Genomic DNA, 22991 nt, shown 5'->3' on the forward strand with positions numbered 1-22991 from the left:
AGGTCTCGACCCCGCGGGCTCAGGCAATCCACTCACCTCAGCCTCCCAAAGGCGCGGGATTACAGGCTGAGCCACCAAGCCCGGCTTAAAAATATATATTTAATTTGACTCTTTCAAACAAATATTGTATACTAAAAATATTTTTCTGGCCAGGCGTGAAGTTCACGTCTATAATCTTAGCACTTTGGGAGGCTGAGGCAGGAGGATTACTTGAGCCCATGAGTTCAAGACCAGGCTAGGAACTTACTGAGACCTATCTCTACAAAAATTTAAAAAATTACCAGGCATGGTAGTGCATGCCTATAGGCCCGGATACGCGAGAGCTCAGGAAGGATCACCTGAGCTCAGGAGGTAGAGGCTGCTGTGAGCCATGATTGTGCCACGACATTCCAGCCTGGATGACAGAGACAGCAACTCAAAAAACAGAAAAATATTTTTCCATTGACTTCCAATATAACTTCAATAATTTTTCAGGAAAGAGTTGAGCTCCAGCCTCCATTGAAGTTTTTTTTTGTCTTTGGACAGTCTCTGTAGTTTAATTCCTTTTGTAAACCCAGCATATTAATCAAATAAACAATCAGTATGTATAAACTTTGAATACATAATTTAAAATATGCATGTTTAAAGATACATCTTATAGTTAAATCCTAGTCCATTAGGGAGTTTCAGCTTTCCCTTGGAGCTTAAATATTTAAGCAATATTATCTAAGTTATATTCCACATGAATGTTTGTTAGAATTTCATTGAACTTACTGTTCAAATTTTGTTGTGATGGTTGATAGTGAATAGGTGTAATTGAGTCCAGGAGGTATTTTAGAATATATTGATAGTGAATGAACAGCAGGTGTGAAGAGTATCAGTTATACCATGTGGCCTCATTCCAAGCAAGAATCCTCTGCCTATTTTTTTAAACTTAATTGTGTTTTATACTATCTAGATATGTTTTGTATATTCTTGTAAACATCCTTAAATAATTTTAAGAACTTTTCAGATATACATGCATTAAATAGAGATTATTTAACATGTCTTCTAATATAAGTGTATATTTTTTAGTAAATTAAATATTTTCTCTCTTAGGAAATTGTTTCTGGCATTTGGGCTTACTATTGAAATTAGCCTTTTTGCTGTTATTCATATGTTTTTTGGCATATTCTCAGGTTTGTACAATCTTTTTCATTTACATTTTATAATATTTTAAAGTTCAAGTCTATTAAAGTATGTGAGAAGAGTCAGAGTTTTTTTAGTTTCGTTTTTAATGACTGTAATAAAAGTGTCACGCTGTGGTTGACTACTCAGTGTAGCCTTTTGAGACATACCTACTTTTGTTACCACTGTTTTTGTTGTAAGTGCAATTTACAGCTCTTCCTCTGACAATTGTTCAAGATCCATTTTACTTGACTTTGATCAATCAAACGTTTATTAAATGCCTCTTCTAAGACACTAAGTGGAGATCAAAATTCTCTTGACAGAATTTGCAACTTTGTGCATTATTCATTGCATCAGTGTGTTACTTGACTTTTCTAGAACTACATAGCGTAAAATCATGGCAGTTAGTAAAGCCAACGTAGGTGCAGAGGGGTTTACATGTATGTAGTATATGTAATTTAATAAAATCTCTGGTCATTTTTTCCGAGCTCTAACCTTCTACCCTCTGTTCTGATGGTTGAGTTCTTCCCATCAGGAATACTTCATTTGAATGTCCACAGCTTGACTCAGTCTGCCCTTGACTTGTGTCTTCATTCCTGTGTTTTGTGCCTGGCTATGTCAGGTGTCAATAAACACCCTTAGGCGGTCTCTATGTGTGTATAATCCTGTAACGCTGTTTTGGGGACCTTTTTGGTAGGCTTTTATACTTATTTTTATTCTTAGAAGCATTTCTATTTCTGCCTGATATTCAAGGTTTTTTATAGGAGATAAATAAAATAACAAGGAAACAACTGACAAGTGTATAAAGAAGTAGCTGGGTAATAGCCATAACTTCTTGACAGGTATTTACGACAATCCCCACACTCTGTGGGTACTTCTTAGGGAAAAGGAAAGCAGAGCAAGGTTCACTGTAGGGCCTAGTGATGCTTCCCTGGCCTTGGGTTCAGTATTGACCTCTGGACAAGAATAAGAAGTCCATGGTCGTTGCAGCCCATGCTCTTTCACAACAGGTGCTCAATAAATATGTGTGTATTGATTATGTAAGAAGTACATTTTGAATTAGAAATAAAATTTTAAATTGTAAATACATTATATATGTCATAGATATGACACTTATACCAATACCCCTGCATGAGCATATATTTAGATGTAATAGATATACATCTGTTGCAAATCTATCTGCATGCTGATATATATGTATACTGTATAGGTACTTTAGATCGCAACCTTTGGTAAGAGAGCATCATCCTTAATTTTTTGAGACAAAGATTTAGCTAGAACCTATTTTTAATATGCTATGTGCATTTAAAATTCTGTTGTTAAATGAAGACTCTTGCATTTTGTTAAAATAATAAGGTTCTTCTAACATAAGTATTCAGCATTACCTAAAATATAATACAATTTTCTTATTTTTTTCTTGGTTTTAATAGCCTCTTTGGCAATTGTGATGTTACGCTTTTCACACTGTCACAGGTCTGCTAAGGAGCATTCCTTAATAGAGTTTGCCATCACTCTTTGGTCTGGGAATTGAGATTTTTGTTTTCTTCTTTGAAAGACTTCATTAATGTGCAGGAACGTACCCAAGACTTCTGCCCCCTCATTCCCAGAGTTTCAGGTTGTTAGATTAATAAGAGGGAGCCATTCACTGACTTGACCAGAGCAAAATCGTAAACTTCGTTTCGAAGGCTAGTGATGGCACTTGCGTAGGGCTGATTGAGTGAGATGACTAATTCAGAGGACTTAAATAAGTAATTATAGATTATTAAGAACATGGTTATAGAGAAAAGTAATCATATTTTGACCTTAATCATTCTTTAGGATATTAGTATCAGATTGGCTGAAGTATTTTATATTTTCCATTTGATTGGTAAATATTAGCTGTTTTGTGTACTAGACTAAAAATCTTAAATAGAATAATTTTCTAATTACTAGGTTTTTGTTTTAATTTTGTACTCTCAGTAGCCTTTCATGTGAAGTGAAAATACATTTACAAAGCTTTAAGTCATTTTTATTGGCCATTGGTAAAATAAATTTATTTTGGAATGTATTTCAAATGAAGTGATATTATTTCCAAATGAAATAAATAGTCCTAACTTTAGAAAAGTACAATTTTTAAATAGAATTGTAGAGCAAGTATTGACCTGTGCCATCTCAGTTTGTTTTCTGAATTCCTCTTCTCAGGGTGCGTTTGAGAAGATCTTTTCCCTTTGGCCACTGTCCAAGTGCTTTGAACTGAAAGGGAATGTGTATGAATGGTGGTTCAGATGGAGGTTAGACCGTTACGTATGTATTTACTGTTTTGCCATTTCAAATTGTACTGCCAGAAAATGATTTGAAAATCTTCTATCTTTATTTAGTTGTAGAATAAACATATTGATTTAATAAGTCAAAACAGTCCACCACCACCCTTTTTTCTTTATGGTAGTAAAAGGTCATGATGTGAATGTATATCAGATGGAAATACCCTAACAAATGTTGTCTATAGGCCTTGTCTGGCCTATACTTTTGCTTTATGGGTGGTCCCTCCTACGTGCTGTAGCCATTCAGAAAGGCTCAGATGTGCCTTAGACTTTATGTCATGAGATAGGAGGGGGGGACCCAAAAAATCCTGGAATTCTCTTTGGAGGGCTGGCCTCTTGTAGTACAGGCTTCTCCCACTAGGTGAGTGTTTTGGGAGCCCATTGGCATCTGTGTACCAGCTAGTGTTGTTGTGAGAGATTGCATTCAGCTTCAGTGGATTTTTTTTTTTTTTTTTTTAGAGATTGCCCATGTCATGATGGGTGATTTACAAATGCATCTGCCCACACACACTGAGTATTCAGCAATCTTTAACCAAAGACGTCATGACCCCCTTTCCCCACCCTCCCTATTCACCCAACCTCACTCCAAGTGACTTTTTTGTTTCCTCGGATGAAAAAGTCCTCAAAGAGAAACATTTTGCTGATGAGGAAGAGGTGAAACAAAAAACAATAGAAGCACTAAAAGGCATCAAAATTGACGAGCTTAGAAACTGTTTTAAGGAATGGAAAAGGCATCTCAATAGGTGTATTGCATCAAATGGAGAATCCTTTGAAGGTGACTGAAATTTAAACATGTAAGAAATACACAGTTTCTTATAAATAAATTCTGGATTTTTTTTGGATCTCCCTTTGTATGTATTAGAGAAAGAAAGAAGATATGCTCATCAGACTCATAAGAATCTAGCTTAAAATCCAAGATTATTATTGATGATAGGATGCTAAACTATGCAGTATGGATTTTGTGGTGGAAGTTTGCAAAGAGGAAACAACAGAGTCCTGTCTTATTCTATGGACTTGATCTTGAAGGATGGTTAAGATTCAATTGACCAAAAAAATTTAGAGCATCTAACACCACATTTAGAAAATAAGAGACACTAAATAAATGTCAAAAACTCAATTCTTTCCCCTTTTCATCTTTGGTTCTTTTTTTTCTTCCAACAAATGTTTTCTTCGTGCCTGTTCTGTGCCATTCCGGTTTCCAATACCTATGTGCTTTCCAGTGTACTACATTGCATTTCAACTGTCTATGGATTGAAATTTTTGCTAAAGTCTCATTGGAGTGGTCTACTATGATATGATTGTCTTAGTCTGTTAGGGCTGCTGCGACAGAATACCATAGACTGAGTGGCTTATAAACAACAGAAATTTATTTCTCGTGGTTCTGGAGTCCAAGCAGTCTAAGGTCATGGCACCAACAGATTGGGTGTCTGGCGAGGGCCCATTTCCTTGTTCATAGACACCCATCTTCTTGCTGTGTCTTCACATGATGGAAGGGGCAAGAGAACTCCCCGAGGTCTCTTTTTAAAGGACACTAATCCCATTCATGAAGGCCCTCACCTGTGACCTGAATGCCTACCAAAGACTCCACCTCCAAAACTATCAAACTGGGAATTAAGTTTCAGCATATGAGTTTTGGGTGGACACAGACATTCAGTCTGTTGCAGTGATAGTTCACATAAAGTCTTTGTTTAAAAAGACTTGTGTAAAAAGCTCATGTGCTTTCTGATCCACCATATTTTTTTCCCACTGTTAAGATCATATACTCCTTTTTATATGACTCAGGGGTGCTACTGTTTGTTTTATTTGACTGAAAGGACCATTGAGTATATGTAAATTTTAGCATATATCTTTAGGAGAGTGCATTATCAGTTTTAAATAGTTTTTATTTCTTCACTTGTTGCTGAGATGGCTTTAAATGAACCAGCTTTATCTCATATTGTTGCAAGAGATGTTTGTCAATTGCTGATGGTTTCTAACCATCATTGGCTTTTTTCATTCGTTGAAGTCTCACTACTGAAGTTTAAAGTCCTTCATAGAAACAACAAATGTTTAAGCTTTTAACCTGCTCATTTTCATTAACCAAATATTTTTTCCTATTTTTTGAAAGGTAACTGTTTAAAACAAGTTATCTCTCTTTATTTTTTAGGTAGTCTTCCATGGAATGCTGTTTGCTTTTATTTATCTGGCTTTACAGAAGCGCCAAGTTCTTTCTGAAGGAAAGGGTGAACCTCTTTTTTCCAACAAAATTTCAAATTTTCTATTGTTTGTTTCAGTAGTTTCTTTCTTGGTAAGTTTTGAAATGTAATCTAATTTTTCAAAATCCCAAATGGTATAGAAAATTAACTTTAAGGTGTAGGAATGTAGTCAATTTTTAAAAATAAATAAATGTTTACTTTTTAAATTCTTTTTTCTTCTTATTTTTCTTTTTTATAGTCAGAAAGTTTAGTGTTTCTCTCCCAGTAATTGATGGGATAACTAGAAAAAAATGAGTACAGGCGGGACTACTACAAGGACACTACTGATTAGCTTGACCCAGCTGTGATGTTAGAACAAGGCAGCAGATCACAGCAGGGCCCACGCTCACTTCAAATGCACACAGAACGTTTGCAAGATAGACCATATTCTTGGCTATTAAAAGGCTCATGTTTTTTTGATTTTTTAAATTATAATGGATATATACTAGTGCATATTTATGTGGTTCATGTCAAATTTTGATACAAGCATACAATATGTAATGGTAAATCCTTCATGTGAGGGATAGCTTCTTATTTTTCTACTTGGACATGAATTCTAAAGAGATTATATGCATAAGTTAAATATGAAGAATAACAGAGCTCAATGCAATAGGAATTTTAAAGGCTGTAATAAATTTGAAGAAAAGCAGCACATAAGCTGTTTAATGTGAGGAGCCATCACTGCCTTGTGGTCGCTGCTTCCAGAAACGCGTGGCCATAGCCCCTCTCTCTCTGCATTCCTGTGTGTGACAGTCGAGCAGACTAAAGCCAGTGATGAGCAGGCCTGGGGTGGTTTTACTGATCTTTTATATAGCATAATGCAGCGTAATGTTCTAAATTAAGAAGACTGTAAAAAAAATTGTAGGGATGATGCCTCTTCAAAATGTAACTGTTTTTGTGAACGATTCCGTACATTTTCTGTTTTAGACCTATTCCATCTGGGCTAGCAGTTGTAAAAACAAAACAGAGTGCAATGAACTCCACCCATCTGTTTCTGTGGTACAGGTAATTATCTTGATTTAGAGAAACTTTTACTTAAAACAACTTTTTTTTTGTAGAGACAGAATCTCACTATGTTGCCCAGGCTGGTCTCAAACTACTGGCCTCAAGCAGTCCTCCCACTTTGACCTACTAAAATAGTGGGATTATGGGTGTGAGCTACTGTGCCCCACCAAATTTTTACTTCTTAATTCTTGATAAAATTGTAGTTTTTAGAGGCCGAAAGTTTGAGGTCATACCAGCAAATGTAAGGAAGTTACTTAATCTTTTAAGCCTTTACTTTCTGTATAGTAGTAGAAATGTTAAAATCTCTTTCAAAGAGTTGTTGCATTAAGTGTGTGTAAACAATCTAGCTTGGTATTTGTCACTTAATCGGCACTTAGAGGAGGCTAATTTTTATTTTTATGTTTGTTTTTTGTCATTTGTTTATTCAGTTTTTAATTTAATCTTAGTTATTAATTGTCTACATACTAAGTACCATGCTGGATGTAAGAGGCTCATTGCTAAGACAGATACGGCTCCTGCCTAATTCACATCAATTTACAGTCTAATCGAGATTATGGGTCAAGAAACATTCATTCGCTTATTTAGCAAAACTTTTTGTTTCTTTAACATGCATTTGGTGCTCACTGTGTGCTGGATGTGATACTGGAGGCTGCAGTAGTGACCAAATCAGACAAAGTCTCCCCCCTCTCGGAGTCTACGCGCTTCTGTTATAAAGAGTAATTACAGCAGCCGCATCATTACAGACAGACATGCACAGTGCTGTGAAAAAGTGTAGAAAGAGGGCATGACCTAGCTGGGGTGACAGGGTGGTCAGGGCATGACCTAGCTGGGGTGACAGGGTAGATTTCCCTGGGTGAAGGCACTGCTGGCTGCAAGGACTCTGGGCCTGTGAAGGGGGCCTGGTACACTCAAGGAACTCGAAGAGGCTGGAGGGGCTGGAGCCCCAGCCATGGTATGGAGAGTGTGTGGCGATGACCAAGAGGGGGCCGAGCCAGACGCACGTTGTCCAGATGCCATACCTCTGCTGCCAGTTGTCATAGGACACTGTGATGAGTGTCACCTCACAAGCATGTGGGGATCTCTGCAGCTCGGGCCAGATACACGTTGTCCAGATGCCATATCTCTGCTGCCAGGTGTCGTGGGACACTGTGATAAGTGTCACCTCACAAGCATGTGGGGATCTCTGCAGCCTGTCGTGACACCAGAGCAGGGTCTTGCAGGAAGTAGCATCTAGGCTAGCATCAGCCCACCCTGACACATGGGAGCAGGGAGGCTGCTGGAGGGCCTTCTCTGGGGCCTTTCGTTCTCTTCCGGGCAGGGACTATCTTATTTCTCTTAACCCTCTAAATAGCCAATGCAACAAACAAGTGATAGACCTTCCAAACTGATAATGAAGTTGTAAACATTTTATTGTGTTCTGTGGCACTTTCATGATGTCTCAGACAGCAGCAGGCCTTCCCAGTAGCTTTCTGTATTTCACATCTAATGTCATTTCTACAACTCACAGGATGGGAGGGAGAGCCACTCACCCGCCCCAATGCGGGACAATGACAGACAGTTGGGGAAGGGACCATATGTGAAATGCTGCTGGCTCAGGTGCTCCTGGGCATAGCATCTGCCTAGCATGGGCCTCCACAGACCCCATCTCCAGAGCTACTTTCTTGTGTGCGGCTTCAGTGTTTTCATGGCCTGGGGGCACATGGTGCAGCCAGCGCTGATTGTAGTGGCTGCTGCTGCTTTCAGGGCATTTGTCCCCACTGTGAAAGTCTGGTGCATCCGAGGGTTCCAAACTCTGCAGCTTCATCCTCATCCCCACTGCAGCTCACACTTATTCTCAGAGGCAAACAGGTTTTTGCATGTGTTTCACAGGATGTCGTGGTCTTATGCATGCATTTGCATGATTTGTATGCATCCTTCGAGTTCTCATTGAGGAGGCTCCTTTAAGCTGTCACCGTGTACAAGCTTCCTGGTGTCCCATCAGAAAGCCTGTTCCCATCCTGGCCCAGTAGAAGGCTGGTGTCTCAGCCCTCGAATCCTGACCTTTGGTTTTACCCATTGGTGTGGACAGACATTTCCTAAAGGGCTTAGCTGATTTACCTTAAGGTGATTAACCATAAATAATGTATGTAAAATGCTGAGCGTAGTACCCACCAAGTTATGAATGCTGATTAAAATTTAAGCGCTATTATTCTGTATCAGGCTAATAACTGATAGGAATAACTACTCAGTCCAGTTGTCTTCTCCATGGTGACCGTTTCTTTTTGTTTTTCTGCTCCTTTGATCATTAAGTGTATGACAAAACACAAGACTCGAATATGCTAAAAACTTGAACTACCCATTGGGAAGTGGTAGATTGAGACCGAGAAATGGGATGCGACTTGCTAGGACTGTTCCCAGGTTCTTTGTAGCTCAGGCTGGGGGTGTGTATGTGTAGCATTACTCTTTCCAGCACTGGATAGCTTATGCAATGCTTGAGCTACAGAACTCACTCAATGGCTTTATGTTCCAAGGCTTCATTCAGGTCTCACCTTCGTGATCCTTATCGTGTATTTATCCACCTGTACTCTTTTTTTTTTTTTTTTTTTGAGTTGGAGTCTCACTCTGTCGCCCAGACCGGAGTGCAGTGGCCACTCCCGGCCACCGCAGCCTCGACCTGCTGGGCTCTGGCGATCCTGCGATCCTTCCGCCTCAGCCTTTCAAGTAGCCGGAATTACAGGCATGCGCTACCACGCCCGGCTGATTTTTGATTTATTGTAGAGATGAGGTCTCGCCAAGTTGCCCAGGCGGATCTCGAACCCACAGGCTCAGGCAATCCACTCACCTCAGCCTCCCAAAGGCGCGGGATTACAGGCTGAGCCACCGAGCCCGGCTCCACCTGTACTCTTAATCACCTGTTATGTGTCCTTAAATGACTCAGTGTCTGCTAGAAGTACCTCAGACATGCTTTCTCATGTAATGGTCACATCAGCCTTTCATAAAGTTTGTCTGCATCTTTGTAAATTAAGAGACCGACCCGCAGGGTTAAGTGCCTTGCCATGAGTCCCAGAACTAATACATGCGAAGAGGCCGACTTGAGTCTCTCTGATGCCCATGAGGAGCACTTTGATTTCTTTTGCCCAAGGGTAGAGTTGTCCTCATGTCTCCCCGTTTCCTCATCTTTTATATGTTCTAGACACTTCTTCTCAGGTCCTTCGATAAAGTGCCCAGGGGGGTCAACATCGAATACGGGCTTTGCTCTGAAGCATGAATAGATTTTTTAAAATCTTTCATAAGAGAAAGGTTTTGAAAGGTGGTTGTGAAAGTGAAAATACTTTTTTCTTTATAATTACTGCTTTTTGATAAGGAGGATGGGGTTTTTTGTTTTTTCTTTTTTTTCTCTTTAGGAGGATGGATTCCAAGGAGAGTTCTCTGCTTGATAAACTGATTACCAGATGTGAGACTGTGAATTGGAGGTTTAGAAAATGTAAGGTTTTCACCCTGGTCCAGAGGGGAAGGGTGAAGGCCAGGAGCTCAGCAGCTGTAGATTCTTCTGGGGGAGAAAGATCCAGACAGGATCTTGTATTATGTGTGAGTGTTGTTCAGGACGTCCTTTGCCATGCTACTGGGGCAGACATGAAGGCATCAACACGTGGCCCTGTGGCCGTGGCTGTGGTGGGTTCAGAGGTGGTGTGGCAGCCAGGCAGGTGCTTTATAAAAGTAGCAAACTTATGTCCTGGGGTCTTGAGAATGTTACATAAATGTGACAACAACTTTTGCCACACAGAGGGCCTCAGGCATGTTTGTATTTCTTCCACTGTGTGTAAAATAAACATGTTCAGCCTGGGACTACCTGCAATCTGCCCAGGGATCAATGTCCTGACCATGTGCTAAGAAATCCAGTTTGATAGACTCCAGAACAAAAACAACTTTCTAATGCTTTATCTAGTTTTAAAAAATCATTGTATATGTGGTTTGTTTATGTGTCACGTTCAAGAACACAAAGAGTCAAGTTATCATTTAATGGAGAGCTTCATACAACTTACTTTCCAACAAGGAGGTTATTAATATTCGCCTTTGTGGTTCTTCCTCAGATTTTAGCCTTTATCCTGATAAGGAACATCCCTGGACATGCCCGCTCAGTTTACAGTTCATTTTTTGCTTGGTTTGGAAAAATTTCTTTAGAGGTTGGTACACTAGTCTCTTGCTTTATCTGACACAGCCTCTATTTGTGAGTGTGTGTGTGTGTGTGTGTGTGTGTGTGTGTGTGTGTGTGTGTGTGTGTACCTATAGATATATATTATGTGGGTGTGTGAATCTGACATACATTTTATCTAAATCAAAGCTATATTATTTGTGGAATGATAAGGAAAAGACTCAGAACTTTCAGTAGTAGTAAAATATTTGAGTGTTTTCAAAGTCTCATTTTAAAATGACTTGACATAAATGACTTTCAGAATATTCTCAGCATTGTCTTAAGCTTTCAAGCACCACCAAGATCCTGAGATCAAGAGAGAAAAATATTAGAACAGATATAAATGAAATCAAGCTGAGGGATTTTGCTTTTTTTTGTTCATCTCCATAATTAAATATTATATTACTGGAATTCAGTTTATTGATGGTTACCATAATAAAATTTACCCTTATTATAATTGGAAATTATGGGGATAAATTTAAATTCATCAAATTTTGTATGAGATGCATAATATGAATTATCTACAAAATCAGTTTAAACAGGGTTTGAAATACATTCTGAGTAGTCTGAGCTTTATTATTTGAAATGGAATGTTTTAAAACAGTAGAATTCACATTATTATCATAACAGGTATACTTTAGAGTGTAGACTTATTAAACTGTCTCATAAGATAGGGAAAATAAATTTCTCTCTGAGTTCTTGAGTAAACGTTCTTTTATTTTCTTGAGTCTCATTTGTGAGTGGGCTGCTTAGAAGGAAGGATTCGGGCAGTAGATTCCACAGGGTGCTTCTCAGGGCCAAGAGAAAAACAAAGACAGTGGTTCAGATGTTTACACTAGGAAAAACTGTGGGCTGTTAAGGCCTCCTGTGCCTCTCTGACTGTGGCTGTCTCTCTCCCAGCTCTTTATCTGCCAGTACCACATATGGCTGGCGGCAGACACACGCGGCGTCCTGGTCCTCATCCCCGGCAACCCAGTGCTCAACATCGTCGTCAGCACGTTCATCTTTGTCTGTGTGGCCCATGAAGTTTCTCAGATCACGAATGACCTAGCACAGGTCATCATCCCTAAGGATAACTCAGCTCTCCTCAGGAGGCTGGCATGCACAGCTGCGTTTTTTGGTGGACTCCTCATCTTGTCCTCCATTCAAGATCAGTCAAGACATTAGGCTCCTGAAATCCTAAAGATGTACACTCTCAGGCTTTTGCTGTGTCTGCCCGGAGGAGCAGGCATCCGTCTGGAGATATACCAGTAACTGTAAATATGAACACATGTGCAAGAGGACAGTTGTGTGATGTCTGTTGGCCATGTGTGCTTGTATATATTGGAAATGTACATAACCATTGTGAAATACTAAAAAAAAAAAAGGCGCACCAGAATGCATCGTACAAGAGCACATGGAAAGTCCTTTCTACTGAATCTGTGTTTTTGTTTATGACTGATTTTAAGTTAACATATGAAGGCAGGGATCGATTGATTACCTTTCCAGTAAAAAGTATAGATAACATAGCTAGCTAGTGACACTGAGTGTTTTGATAATGCTAAATGTGGGTGTTAAGCCTGTCTGCACCTCTGCTCACCATGGAACTTCCTGCTTTACAGACAACTTCCCTGCTCGGAAGTGGCTGCAGTGCTGTTTCCTTACCATATGTGCAATGATGCGGAATGACACGTATGCCTTTAATGTATGTGTGTTCTTGTTCTGCTGTTACGTGTTTCCTGGAGTGGCTGTTCTTCCTAGCTGTGGTTCTCAGGTGTGCTGGCCTCAATCTTCGTACACTGTCTCACAGAGTTCTGTGAGGCTCCATCTTTTTATTATTGATGTTGTCGTCACTTCTTTTTATTAAAAAGCCAAATTTTCATTTCAATCCAAATGCTCTCCTGTCTCCTTTCCTCAAGATATGCCAGTGTAATACAGTTACCCTATGGGTCCATTTAGCCTATTTTCTCCCCACGAATTCATTTTTGCATAGCATTTCCAATGTTTGGAAAGCTCTTATTATAGCCATTTTGGCATTTCCTGTTACCCACCTCCTATTTTAAGAAAATATTTATCAATTGAGATGTGTGCAGTGTAGGAAACCATTCAAGTTGTTGTGACTGAGATGTGTTGCCATAGACAGAATGTCAAGTCAGCTGGTGACTTTGAGCAATAAGTGGGGTTTTTTTTTGTTTTTTTACAAGCTAACTGTTAGAGGTATACATTTATTTATCTGTTGTACAGATTTGATTATGATTTTTAATGTTTGAAAGATTGCACTTGTTTGCTTTTACTATGTGTGGGGTAAAATATATTTTCTGTTCACAGTATGTGAAAATATGGAGTAATTTAAACAGTAAATAAACGTTCTGTGGATGCTTATTTTTGTATTGGCAAAGTATCAATTAAACTATATGTGTTCTTTTTTTAAAAAGCTGGATTCATGAATGATTGGTTCAAATTTCTGATTCATTTCAACTTAAATTTGCATTGTCAACTCTTAGTTTGTGAGGTGGATCAGTAAGTGATGGTTGGATAAGGAATAATTTCGTTCTCAGAGCTTCTGAGGATAATCTCTTTCCGCTCAGGAAGTATAAGCATTGTGGTTTATTAGTCGTTTTGCCTGAAGATTTTAAAAGTTTATTATTTCTACAGCACTGGATTTATGTGTTACTGATGTATTCCCATTAATTGAGGAATATTTCTTGGACAGAAATGTGTGTTTTTCCTTTTCTCTCTTCTTCTGCTCTTACTTAATCTTTTGACATTTCCCAGATAGACAATTGTAATGATTCATTGCTCTGCCACCTGGACTGCAGCATTGTAGGTAGAGCATAATATAGTTATAAATCAACAAGTCCCAAGGCCTGTGACCACATTATTCTTGCTCATGTCGCTTGCCAATGAGTAGAGTGCATTTTCATTTAGCTTGTAAGTTTTATCACTTGAAAAAAGATTCTTCCTGATGAAACAATTGAAAAAGAGAGATGACTAAGTAGCTCTGTGTGTTTGGGAAGCACTTAGGTCTACAATAGTGATGCCCAGGTAAATATACAAGTTTTTCTGTCCTCCTTGAACTCAAGCCTAAAACTCAACTGGTAAACCCTGTTTCTTCATCACATGTTCTTATTCAATATGTAGCACTTTGAAATATATATAATTATATATAATAACAAAAATAATACTATAAATTAAACATAATGATTTATACTTAAAATACATTATATTCTATTTTATTTTATTTTATTTTATTTTATTTTATTTTGAGTTGGAGTCTCACTCTGTCGCCCAGACGGGAGTGCAGTGGCCGCTCCCGGCCACCGCAGCCTCGACCTGCTGGGCTCCGGCGATCCTTCCGCCTCAGCCTTCCGAGTAGCCGGAATTACAGGCACGCGCTACCACGCCCGGCTGATTTTTTGATTTATTGTAGAGATGAGGTCTCGCTGCCCAGGCGGGTCTCGAACCCGCGGGCTCAGGCAATCCACTCACCTCAGCCTCCCAAAGGCGCGGGATTACAGGCTGAGCCACCGAGCCCGGCTACATTATATTTTATATGTGGTTTTCTTAATGAATCTTAATAAGTTGCAAAAGTTCCCGCAGTAGCAGCACTTGTGTGTATGGCAGATGTCTTAATATTTTTTCTGCGTTGACTCAGATTCTGACTGGTTGCTTTACTCACTCATACCATTCTTCAGAATAAGATGTTTAACAGAATATCTAGATACGGTAAAATTGAGATTAAAACCACAGAGGGTCTCCCAAATCAGATTTTTCCATAACAGAAATCATGTTCTGAAATCTGCCATCTGGTTTCAAAAGGCACGGCTAGGCTGAATTCTACTTTACTCCTTCCTCTTTCCGTTGCCAAACCTATTTTTGTGGCTAGCCAACAGAAGCATTAAAAATCAGCCCACAGCTAAATTAATAATGTTGTGCAACATTATTAACAATAAATGGAGCTTATGTTCATTTACCATTTTATTTCCTAAGAATGACTTTGCATTGATACCTTAAAAAAGGATGCACCTGGGTATAGCCATCACTACCGTAAGCGGATGTGTTTCATGGCTTGAACTACAGACACTCTGTGCATTGCTTGATGAATTGGATGCAGCACATGTCGTCTGCTGTGTGACAGAAGCTCAGGGGCATCGCACGGGGCGACTGTGGGACTGTTGAAAGAGACTGAACTCTTCACATCATTCAAGAGAAAACGAGCTTTTCAGCTTAATCCCAAAGACTGAAAGAAAGATGGTCAATTTTTGTTGGCTATTCAATCCATCTTACCTGACTATTTCACTGCAAAGACATTCAAATATGATTGCCTAAATTAATGGCTTAATTTGTTCATTCTTAGGATAATTGTGATTTGGGGAAACTTATTTGGCCAGGTATATTCTGGTTCATCTTCTTATGCTAAAAATGGATTCTAGAAAAGGTAGTGATGGCCCAAACTGTATTCCCAGAATTGTGGACTTGAAGACTGAATTCTGGAAAAGTTTTTTTTTATTTTAAATCTTATGCAAATTTAATGACACTATCTGTTTTAACTTAATGATAGTATAAGTGAGGAGACAAATGGACATTATTTAACTGCCATTCAATATGGTGCCAAACTTAAATATGACAATATTGAAAAATCCAAATTCAACAACGTCTACAAACTTGTGTATATGTATATGAGGAATATTGCTTTAAAATATAAAACTTTTATGCAGATATTTATTCATGTTCAGAAGTAGCAATAACAAACAATTTAGGGGGAAATATGAAACTGAATAAAATAAAATGCCCTTTGTCTTTAAAAGATTTCAAAGTTAAAATTGTTCTGAACATCACAATGAAAGGTCTGACATTTTACATCTTAGTGAAAAAAAAAAGGGATATCAAGATTCTTATTTCAAGTTTAAGGTAAAACAAATCAAGAGATTAAAATGTCATAATTAGGTGTATCTTCCCTTTTTCATTTTCAAATTTAAACTATCTTCAAAATTATACATATGTATGTTTTATTAAAGATTTATACCATCATTCAGTAAAAATAAAGCCTAATTCTATATCTGGCAGGTTTTTTTTGTTGTTAATACTTAAACTTCTTCATTCTATTTTCTGTATTTCTTCAGTGAGTACTTGATTTTTGACTCTAGCCTTTTCATAACTAGGCCAATATTGGTTGGGTTTTCTTCGTTCAGGCATAAGGTCAAAGTCCAGCTGAGAGGAAGAATGAATATGCCCTCCTCTGTAAGACTACACAGGTAGGATTTGGAAGATACCTAGTATTTAAATTGGCAAGATGTGTTTTCCTAAGGTCATTCAGGAGAAACTGGTGACATTTCCAGTATTGAGACCACACGGGAACTAAGAACTCCCCATTTCCTTGATTGCCTCCTTCGATCTCATCTGCACCTCAGGACATTGTCATGGGAGAGAAGAGAGTGATGGAAAAACATGGAGCTGGAGGGTGGGAATCCAGTGCTTCCTGAGTTGTACATTACAAGGACACGGGGCTGGAGTACTTTTTAAAATGTCAGAATTTTATTTATTTTATTTTTTTGAGTCGGAGTCTCACTCTGTCGCCCAGACTGGAGTGCAGTGGCCGGGAGCCTCGACCTGCTGGGCTTCAGCGATCCTTCCGCCTCAGCCTTCCAAGTAGCTGGAACTACAGGCATGTGCTACCACGCCCGGCTAATTTTTTGATTTATTGTAGAGATGAGGTCTCGCCAAGTTGCCCAGGGGGGTCTTGAACCCACGGGCTCAGGCAATCCACTCATCTCAGCTTCCCAAAGCATGGGATTACAGGCTGAGCCACCGAGCCTGGCTAAAAATGTCAGAATTTTAAATAGAGACTATTAAGAAGTACTACACCAGCAAGAATATCCAAGAAGAGTTTTACATAGTGTGATGGGAGACGTGGGACTTGTACAACTGATATGTAGACACATTTTTAAGTTTCAAACATCACTGGAGTGCATGTAAGAATATTACAGGTTTTGGGATAGTATAGGGCACATAGAAGCAGACTTTATTATAAAAGTTAAGAGTAAGACAATTTTTTTATTTCACATTACTGGAGAAGGTAGAAATATTCTTTAAAAAGTCCTGGGACGATTGCTTAATTTGGGAGTTGGAAGCAATAAATCCCATTTTTACTGCATATCCCAAAAGAAACATGAAACATTTAATGAGTTCAATGACATAAAATAAGGACTAGCAAATGTAGGTGAATATCTCATTTCTAGATGGGAAACAACTTATTAAGAGTAAATTAAAATGTAAAGCCAGAACTGCTACTTTTCATTACACGAAAATTTAAAACTTCAGTATACCAAAAAACATAAATAGAAAAAAATAGAATCAGGAAAATTTTAGACCATGAATATTTGACCGAAATTTAATATCCTGAGTATATAGAAAGCTCTTATAGTTTAGAAACACCAAGGTGATTCCCAAAATTCAGTTGGGTTATTACTCTGTACAGAAGGTCACTTCATTCAAATACCTCAACGTACATTTTGCCAATAATTTAACTTGGAGTACCTCAGGAATTCACAGAACTCAAAGCTAGACTTGCTGTGGGTCTTTTCAGGAATTAGGGGGAGAGGGCAATTTTTTTAATGGCCACTATGTTTAGTTATGCCTTCCTTAAACATTTTCCAGACTAAAATTAAGACTGGGTTATACTGAGCAGAATTTGGAACCTAAATGACCCATCTATGTGAGAGCGCAGATTATTTTTTCTATACTAAAGATTATCCTGGCAAATCTCTGAAATATTCCCTCAAATGACTGATCATTAGACTTTCGGGTTTCTCCCCAAAAGATGTCTCTCATATACCAGCTCAATGCCCCATTAAGACCACTTTTTCCCCAGAGCACTGAAATAGCGAGCTCTGGGTATAGGATGTACAGTGCTGACCCCAGCCAGCTGGTAGCTAGCCTCTGTGGGTTTGCATATGGCAAACAGTATTTATACAGGAATATTAGGGCTTTGCTTTTGATCACTTCCTCAGATTCTTTCAAATATACCCCAGAGTTAACTCAGGCAAGCACCTAGCAAAGACCACCCGGACAGTAGCCTGCTGACTTCCACCGAGAATGTCTCTTGAGTGTGAATCCATGGTCAGCACTGCAGGACACTCCATGGAACCATTCTGTGGTGCTCCTCACGGGCTCCGCAGTGAGAGTGTTATTGACCCAGAAAGGTGGGCTCTTTGAGGCCCCTCAGGTGTCCTTTCACTCTGACCTCATTGAAGTAGTTGTGCTTCGGAACAGTTCATTTGCTACTGTCTGATGGACACCGTGACACTTACGGACACTTTTCATGTTCGCCGATAAGAAACTGGAACTAAGTTTGTGTTTTGCCCCAGAAAACCGGGCGCTTTGGTAGCCTCATTCTTGGCCTTTTTTCCTCCTCATTTACCTCAAATACCATCACGTGGCCATATTGTGCCTGGCCCTGTAAGCCGTCTCTATTCTTCCTTGAATCAAGACAGTCTGTTGGTCATAAGCTCCTCACACCACACCAGCCAGGATGAGAAAGAGAGTGTAGACCCATAGTGCCGTTTCACCTCAGTGCTCATGTGTGAAAATCCTTGTCTCCCAAGTCCTTCACCTCCTCCTTAGTGCCCCTGAGCAGCTCATAAAATGTCCTTGTAGCAAATGTTCACAGTTTTCTGCCACTCTTTTCATTAAAATGAGGCTGCATGTTCTCCTTATGCTGCTCTCGTCATGGGTTTCTCCCTTCTCAGCCAATCCCGCCCGACTGCCTGCCTGCCCACCCTCCTTCCCCTTTCCAAAGGCCTCTGTATGGCTAGAGGTTGAGCATGGGGCCTTTCTGTCCTTCTTGTCCTTCCCTCCCTCCCTCCCTCCCTCCCTTTCTTCCTTTGTTCTTCTTTTCCTCTTTTCCTTTCTTGCCTCCTCCCCTCTCCTCTTCTTCTGTTTGTAACAGCGCCAAAAATTCCAGTGGGATCTGTGCTGGTCCCTTTTCTAAAAATTGCCATTTTTGTTTCCCCCTTTGAGATTGCTGTTCTGAGGTCAGATGCCAGGCCACAACCTCAAGACAGAGCACACTGGTGCCCAGGGCAGAACAGTCACCTCATCTATGGACGTATGTCTTTCAATCACACCATCACACTGCTGACCATTTTTAGACCGTGTGCTCTCAGCCCACTAACATGTGGTCTTAGCGGCCCCTTCCTGCTCAAATAATTTCCTTCAGTCCTCAAACTGTTTGACTTCATGGCAGCAATCACACTAGCAAATGTCTGTAGGTCTCCACAGATGAAGGATTGAAGGCCTCTTGACAGTACTGTGTGTATTTGCCCCCACACTGCAGGGGCCATTCTCTTAGGAACTTGGCCAACTCTTCAGTCGACCTTCAGGCCAGAAGGTGCTAGGGGGTTCGGGAAAAATTCTGTTTCTTGTGACTGTTTACCTGGTCCTTGAGAGAATTTTGAGAGGCTGGAATAACCTGACGTGGTGGTTTCTAGAAGGAGTAAGGTCTGCCCCATGCTCAACCTCTATCCACACAGAAGCCTTTGGGAAGATGGTGGCATCTCTTTTAAGAGGGTCCAATCTATGACAAGGTGAGCAGTGACCAATGGCAAAGGAGAGAGAAACAAAAGAAACGTGGAAGGTGGAGGAGGTGCTAAGTGGGCCACTTGGGAAAAGGGGTTTGCTACTCCTTCACCCTGTCTAAGTATCCTAGAAATAGGCGATGTTGAAGACTCTTCCTCCATGCAAAGTCAGATTGTGGTGGGCTCTGAGAAACTCACGCAAAGCTGAGGAACCCCTCGAGGGAAAGCCAGTCTCGGGTGACATGAGAGGGACCCTCATCTCTGTGTCTGTTGGGTCTTTAACAGCCACACTAATACCTTTCACCACCTGTGGGATAGGAGAGTGTGTGTAACACCATCTTCTTCGGTGGAGGGGTCAGCTGCAGAGTCTTCCACTTGGCCGTATCACCCATGCCAGCTTTTGCCCACAGGCAAGGAGCCCAACCGCAGCTGACTCCAGCCTCCAGGTATGTACACTCCAATTATACGTCTAGGAAATGGCCACTGGGTGGGTCCACAAACTCAGTTAACCTACTTCAGCTGAGGACCCGTCTACCACTTAAACTTTGGATGTCCACCCTCCGAGGGCCGTGAACACACTTTGGGTCTGTGAATATCAATGTCAAATAGCCCTCAAACTGTCTGGCTTCACGGCAGCAATCACACTAGCAAATGTCTGTGGGTCTCCACAGATGAAGAGCTAAAGGCCTTTTTACAGTACTGTGTGTATTTGCCCCCACACTGCAGGGGTCATTCTCTTGGGAACTTGGCCAACTCTTCAGTCAATGGGCTCCAGGTCTGTGCACAGTCAGATTGGAGCACTAGGCAAGGGACTGGAACCTTGTGCCGGGCTCCCGCCCTCAGCTTCCCACCTTCTGGTTATAGATGCCGATTGAGTAGCCCGGTCGTTCTATTAGGGGAAATGTTGGTTTGGGGCTTGCTGGTTACTTGCAAACAAAGAGTTGAATATGACACCAGACTTAGGACAGCAAGGCAGAGTTTTGTTGCAAGTAAAGCAAAGCAAAATTTTTAATGTAAGCTGGTACACTTGTAAGAATCAAGAGGAACGGCTGTTTAGAGAGCGAGTTAGCCCATTTATTTCTTTCATTTGGTTTTTTATAGTTTATTTATTTATTTTTGTTCTAACGGACTCTGGTTTTGGTTGGTTAATTCCCTCTCAGGCTTGATTTCCCTTTTTATGGTTAGGTCATAAATTCTTCATATGACCTTTGACATAAACTAAGATATTGTTAATTTTTACCTTGTTAAAGTTACAAGTGTCTTTAAACAATTTGGGGGCTACATGTCTTCTATCTTTTTATAATTTATTACCAATACAGGTAATGAGCTCTAGTTTACAAGACCAAGCTAATGACTAATACAAAACATAAGTTTGAAAAAGTTTGCATTTTTAGGATTTTAGGGAGTTTCAAAAGAGTCCAACAAGATTGCTCCTTAGCTGAGTTTACAGATGCTTCTTTACAGATGCGTAGCTTCTCCACGCCTCCTGGTTACTGGTGGTTTAATAGGGCTGGTTGTTCTCTTTCAAACATCAGCTGTGATTTACTAGCTAAGGTCAGGTTCCCTAATGAATTGGTCAAGATTACATCCAGAAAGGGGAAAACCACATTCCAAAGGGCATGGAAAAGAAGACGACAAAAAAAAAAAAAAAAATAGTGCCCTTTTAAATCCAAGTGCCTTTTGCACTCAGCCTAGCTCACCATAAAAGAAAATTTCTAAAATAAGTAAATCACTAAATGCTGTGTCAGCTGCCTTCCCGTTTCTTTCCTGTCCCCCATTCACTCCCTGCTCGTATCTGCCAACATCTCTCTACCCACGTGCCTTTCCCCTAGGGACACTATGTGTTATTATCTGTCTCCACTACTTTTTGCTGTCAAGACCCTTTGGTTTCCCCTAAGACTCTGGTGGTAACAGTAACTCCTGACAGTTGTCTGCAGTGACGCCATCTGGGCTCTAATGTTTGGGGACCTACCAGCTTCACTAGTGAGTAGCAAGCCTCACTCTGTGTGTCTCCCCAACCCTCGTTTCAGAGTCCTGGGCTTGATGTCAGGGTCACAGGCCTGCCTTAGCTGAGCACTTAAACAGCTCTGGTGCTCGGTGACCCTAGTCATTACATCCTTAACCTACCCCTCAGCTGCATTTGCTCTCCTACTGCAGGACATATGCTCCCCAAAAGGTCCCATGGCTGTGACACAACCTGTTAACTGTCCTCAGTCCATAGAATGGAGTCATAACTCACCATCTCCACTGTCCTAGTAGGTCTTTTTCTTTCCAAAACCTTAAAGTGCCTCAGTGATGGCACTAGGAAGGGTGTCACCCTCACCAGCACATCTTCGCAGGTCACCACCACAGGAAACCCCATCAATGAAGTCAGCACCTCACACCAAAGACTCAGATTCACATTCTGCCAAGCAAGGGTTTCCTGAGCCTGCCGAGCCCAGTGAGCCCGAGTGAGCCATGCCCCAACCTCATCTCACCTTGTACATTCTTGGACCACTCCAGGCACCAGCCTTGTCAGTTGGGTTTCAAACGAGTTGCAGAGGGAAAGGTAAGGGGGAAGGCGCCACACTTGACAAAGAATGTCTTTAGGTCACATGCAGGCCCGACATCTGCACCCATGCATCACCCAGGCCTGACATCTGCACCCATGTGTCCACACAGTCTGACATCTGTACTCATGTGTCACGTAAGCATGACACTTGCACATGTCACACGGGCTGACCATCTGCACCCACATGTCATGCAGGCCTCACATCTTAAGGATAACTGGGTAGGAAGAGCTTCAGAGCGCAGAGCAGCTCATGAAAGTCTTGTTGAGGATGATGGGAACCCCAAAACTAAGATTTCCTGTGGGACATGTCGGTGCTGAGCAGGAGAAGCTGCGTCCTCCTGCTGTGCTGGTCACTGACTGGTGCTGGCAGCCCAGGAGGGCCGGAAGTAGTGCCAGCGCTGAGATCCCAGGTCTAGTGGCTGAAGCTGGTGGTCTATTTAGTATCTTCCCCAAATGTGGGTATTTTGAAGGGTAAGCTTAGCAGTGCATTTTATGGCAACGACAAAGAACGAGGGGTGTGTTTGTAATTAATATCAACAACCCATAATCCATGTACCTGCATCAGAGCGCCAGAAGGAAAACTGGGAAGAGTCTCATACATACGAGAATTCTTAATACAGTGAACCTAGAATTTTAAATAAGCAAAGAAAGGAGGGAAATAAAATACAATGAGATGTTTATCGAATCTCTGATATAAAAAGATCAGCTTGCGCGAATAAACAAAAGAAAGCAAAATTTGCAAGCGATTATAACACTTATAAAATATTTATCTTAGTCAAAAGAAATGCCCTAAACAAAATTATGAAACTGAAAACATTTTTAAAAACCAATAGGCCAGAGCCGGGCTCGGTGGCTCAGCCTGTAATCCCGCGCCTTTGGGAGACTGAGGTGAGTGGATTGCCTGAGCCCGCGGGTTCGAGACCCGCCTGGGCAGCGAGAACTCATCTCTACAATAAATCAAAAAATCAGCTGGGCGTGGTAGTGCATGCCTGTAATTCCGGCTACTCGGAAGGCTGAGGCGGAAGGATC

At 40.6% G+C, this 22991-nt stretch overlaps 1 protein-coding gene across 2 annotated transcripts in view; it reads left to right on the forward strand.

Moving 5' to 3' along the window:
* CASD1 (CAS1 domain containing 1) overlaps nt 1-13269 on the forward strand; it is a 37558-nt gene extending 24289 nt beyond the window's left edge. The window contains exons 12-17 of one of the 2 annotated variants that reach the window (XM_021717965.1): nt 1078-1157; nt 3328-3433; nt 5597-5733; nt 6608-6685; nt 10756-10848; nt 11757-13269. In XM_021717965.1, the coding sequence (XP_021573640.1) occupies nt 1078-1157; nt 3328-3433; nt 5597-5733; nt 6608-6685; nt 10756-10848; nt 11757-12023 (761 nt within the window). In that variant the 3' untranslated portion in view covers nt 12024-13269. Of the gene's footprint in view, nt 1-1077; nt 1158-3327; nt 3434-5592; nt 5734-6607; nt 6686-10755; nt 10849-11756 lie in introns of both variants that reach the window. The other variant, XM_008068857.2, reaches the window with a different exon arrangement.
* The last annotated feature ends 9722 nt before the right edge of the window (nt 13270-22991 follow it).

The sequence above is a fragment of the Carlito syrichta genome, unplaced genomic scaffold (assembly GCF_000164805.1).
Source record: "Carlito syrichta isolate Samal-C Ts95f unplaced genomic scaffold, Tarsius_syrichta-2.0.1 Scaffold311602, whole genome shotgun sequence".
Lineage (NCBI taxonomy): Eukaryota > Metazoa > Chordata > Mammalia > Primates > Tarsiidae > Carlito > Carlito syrichta.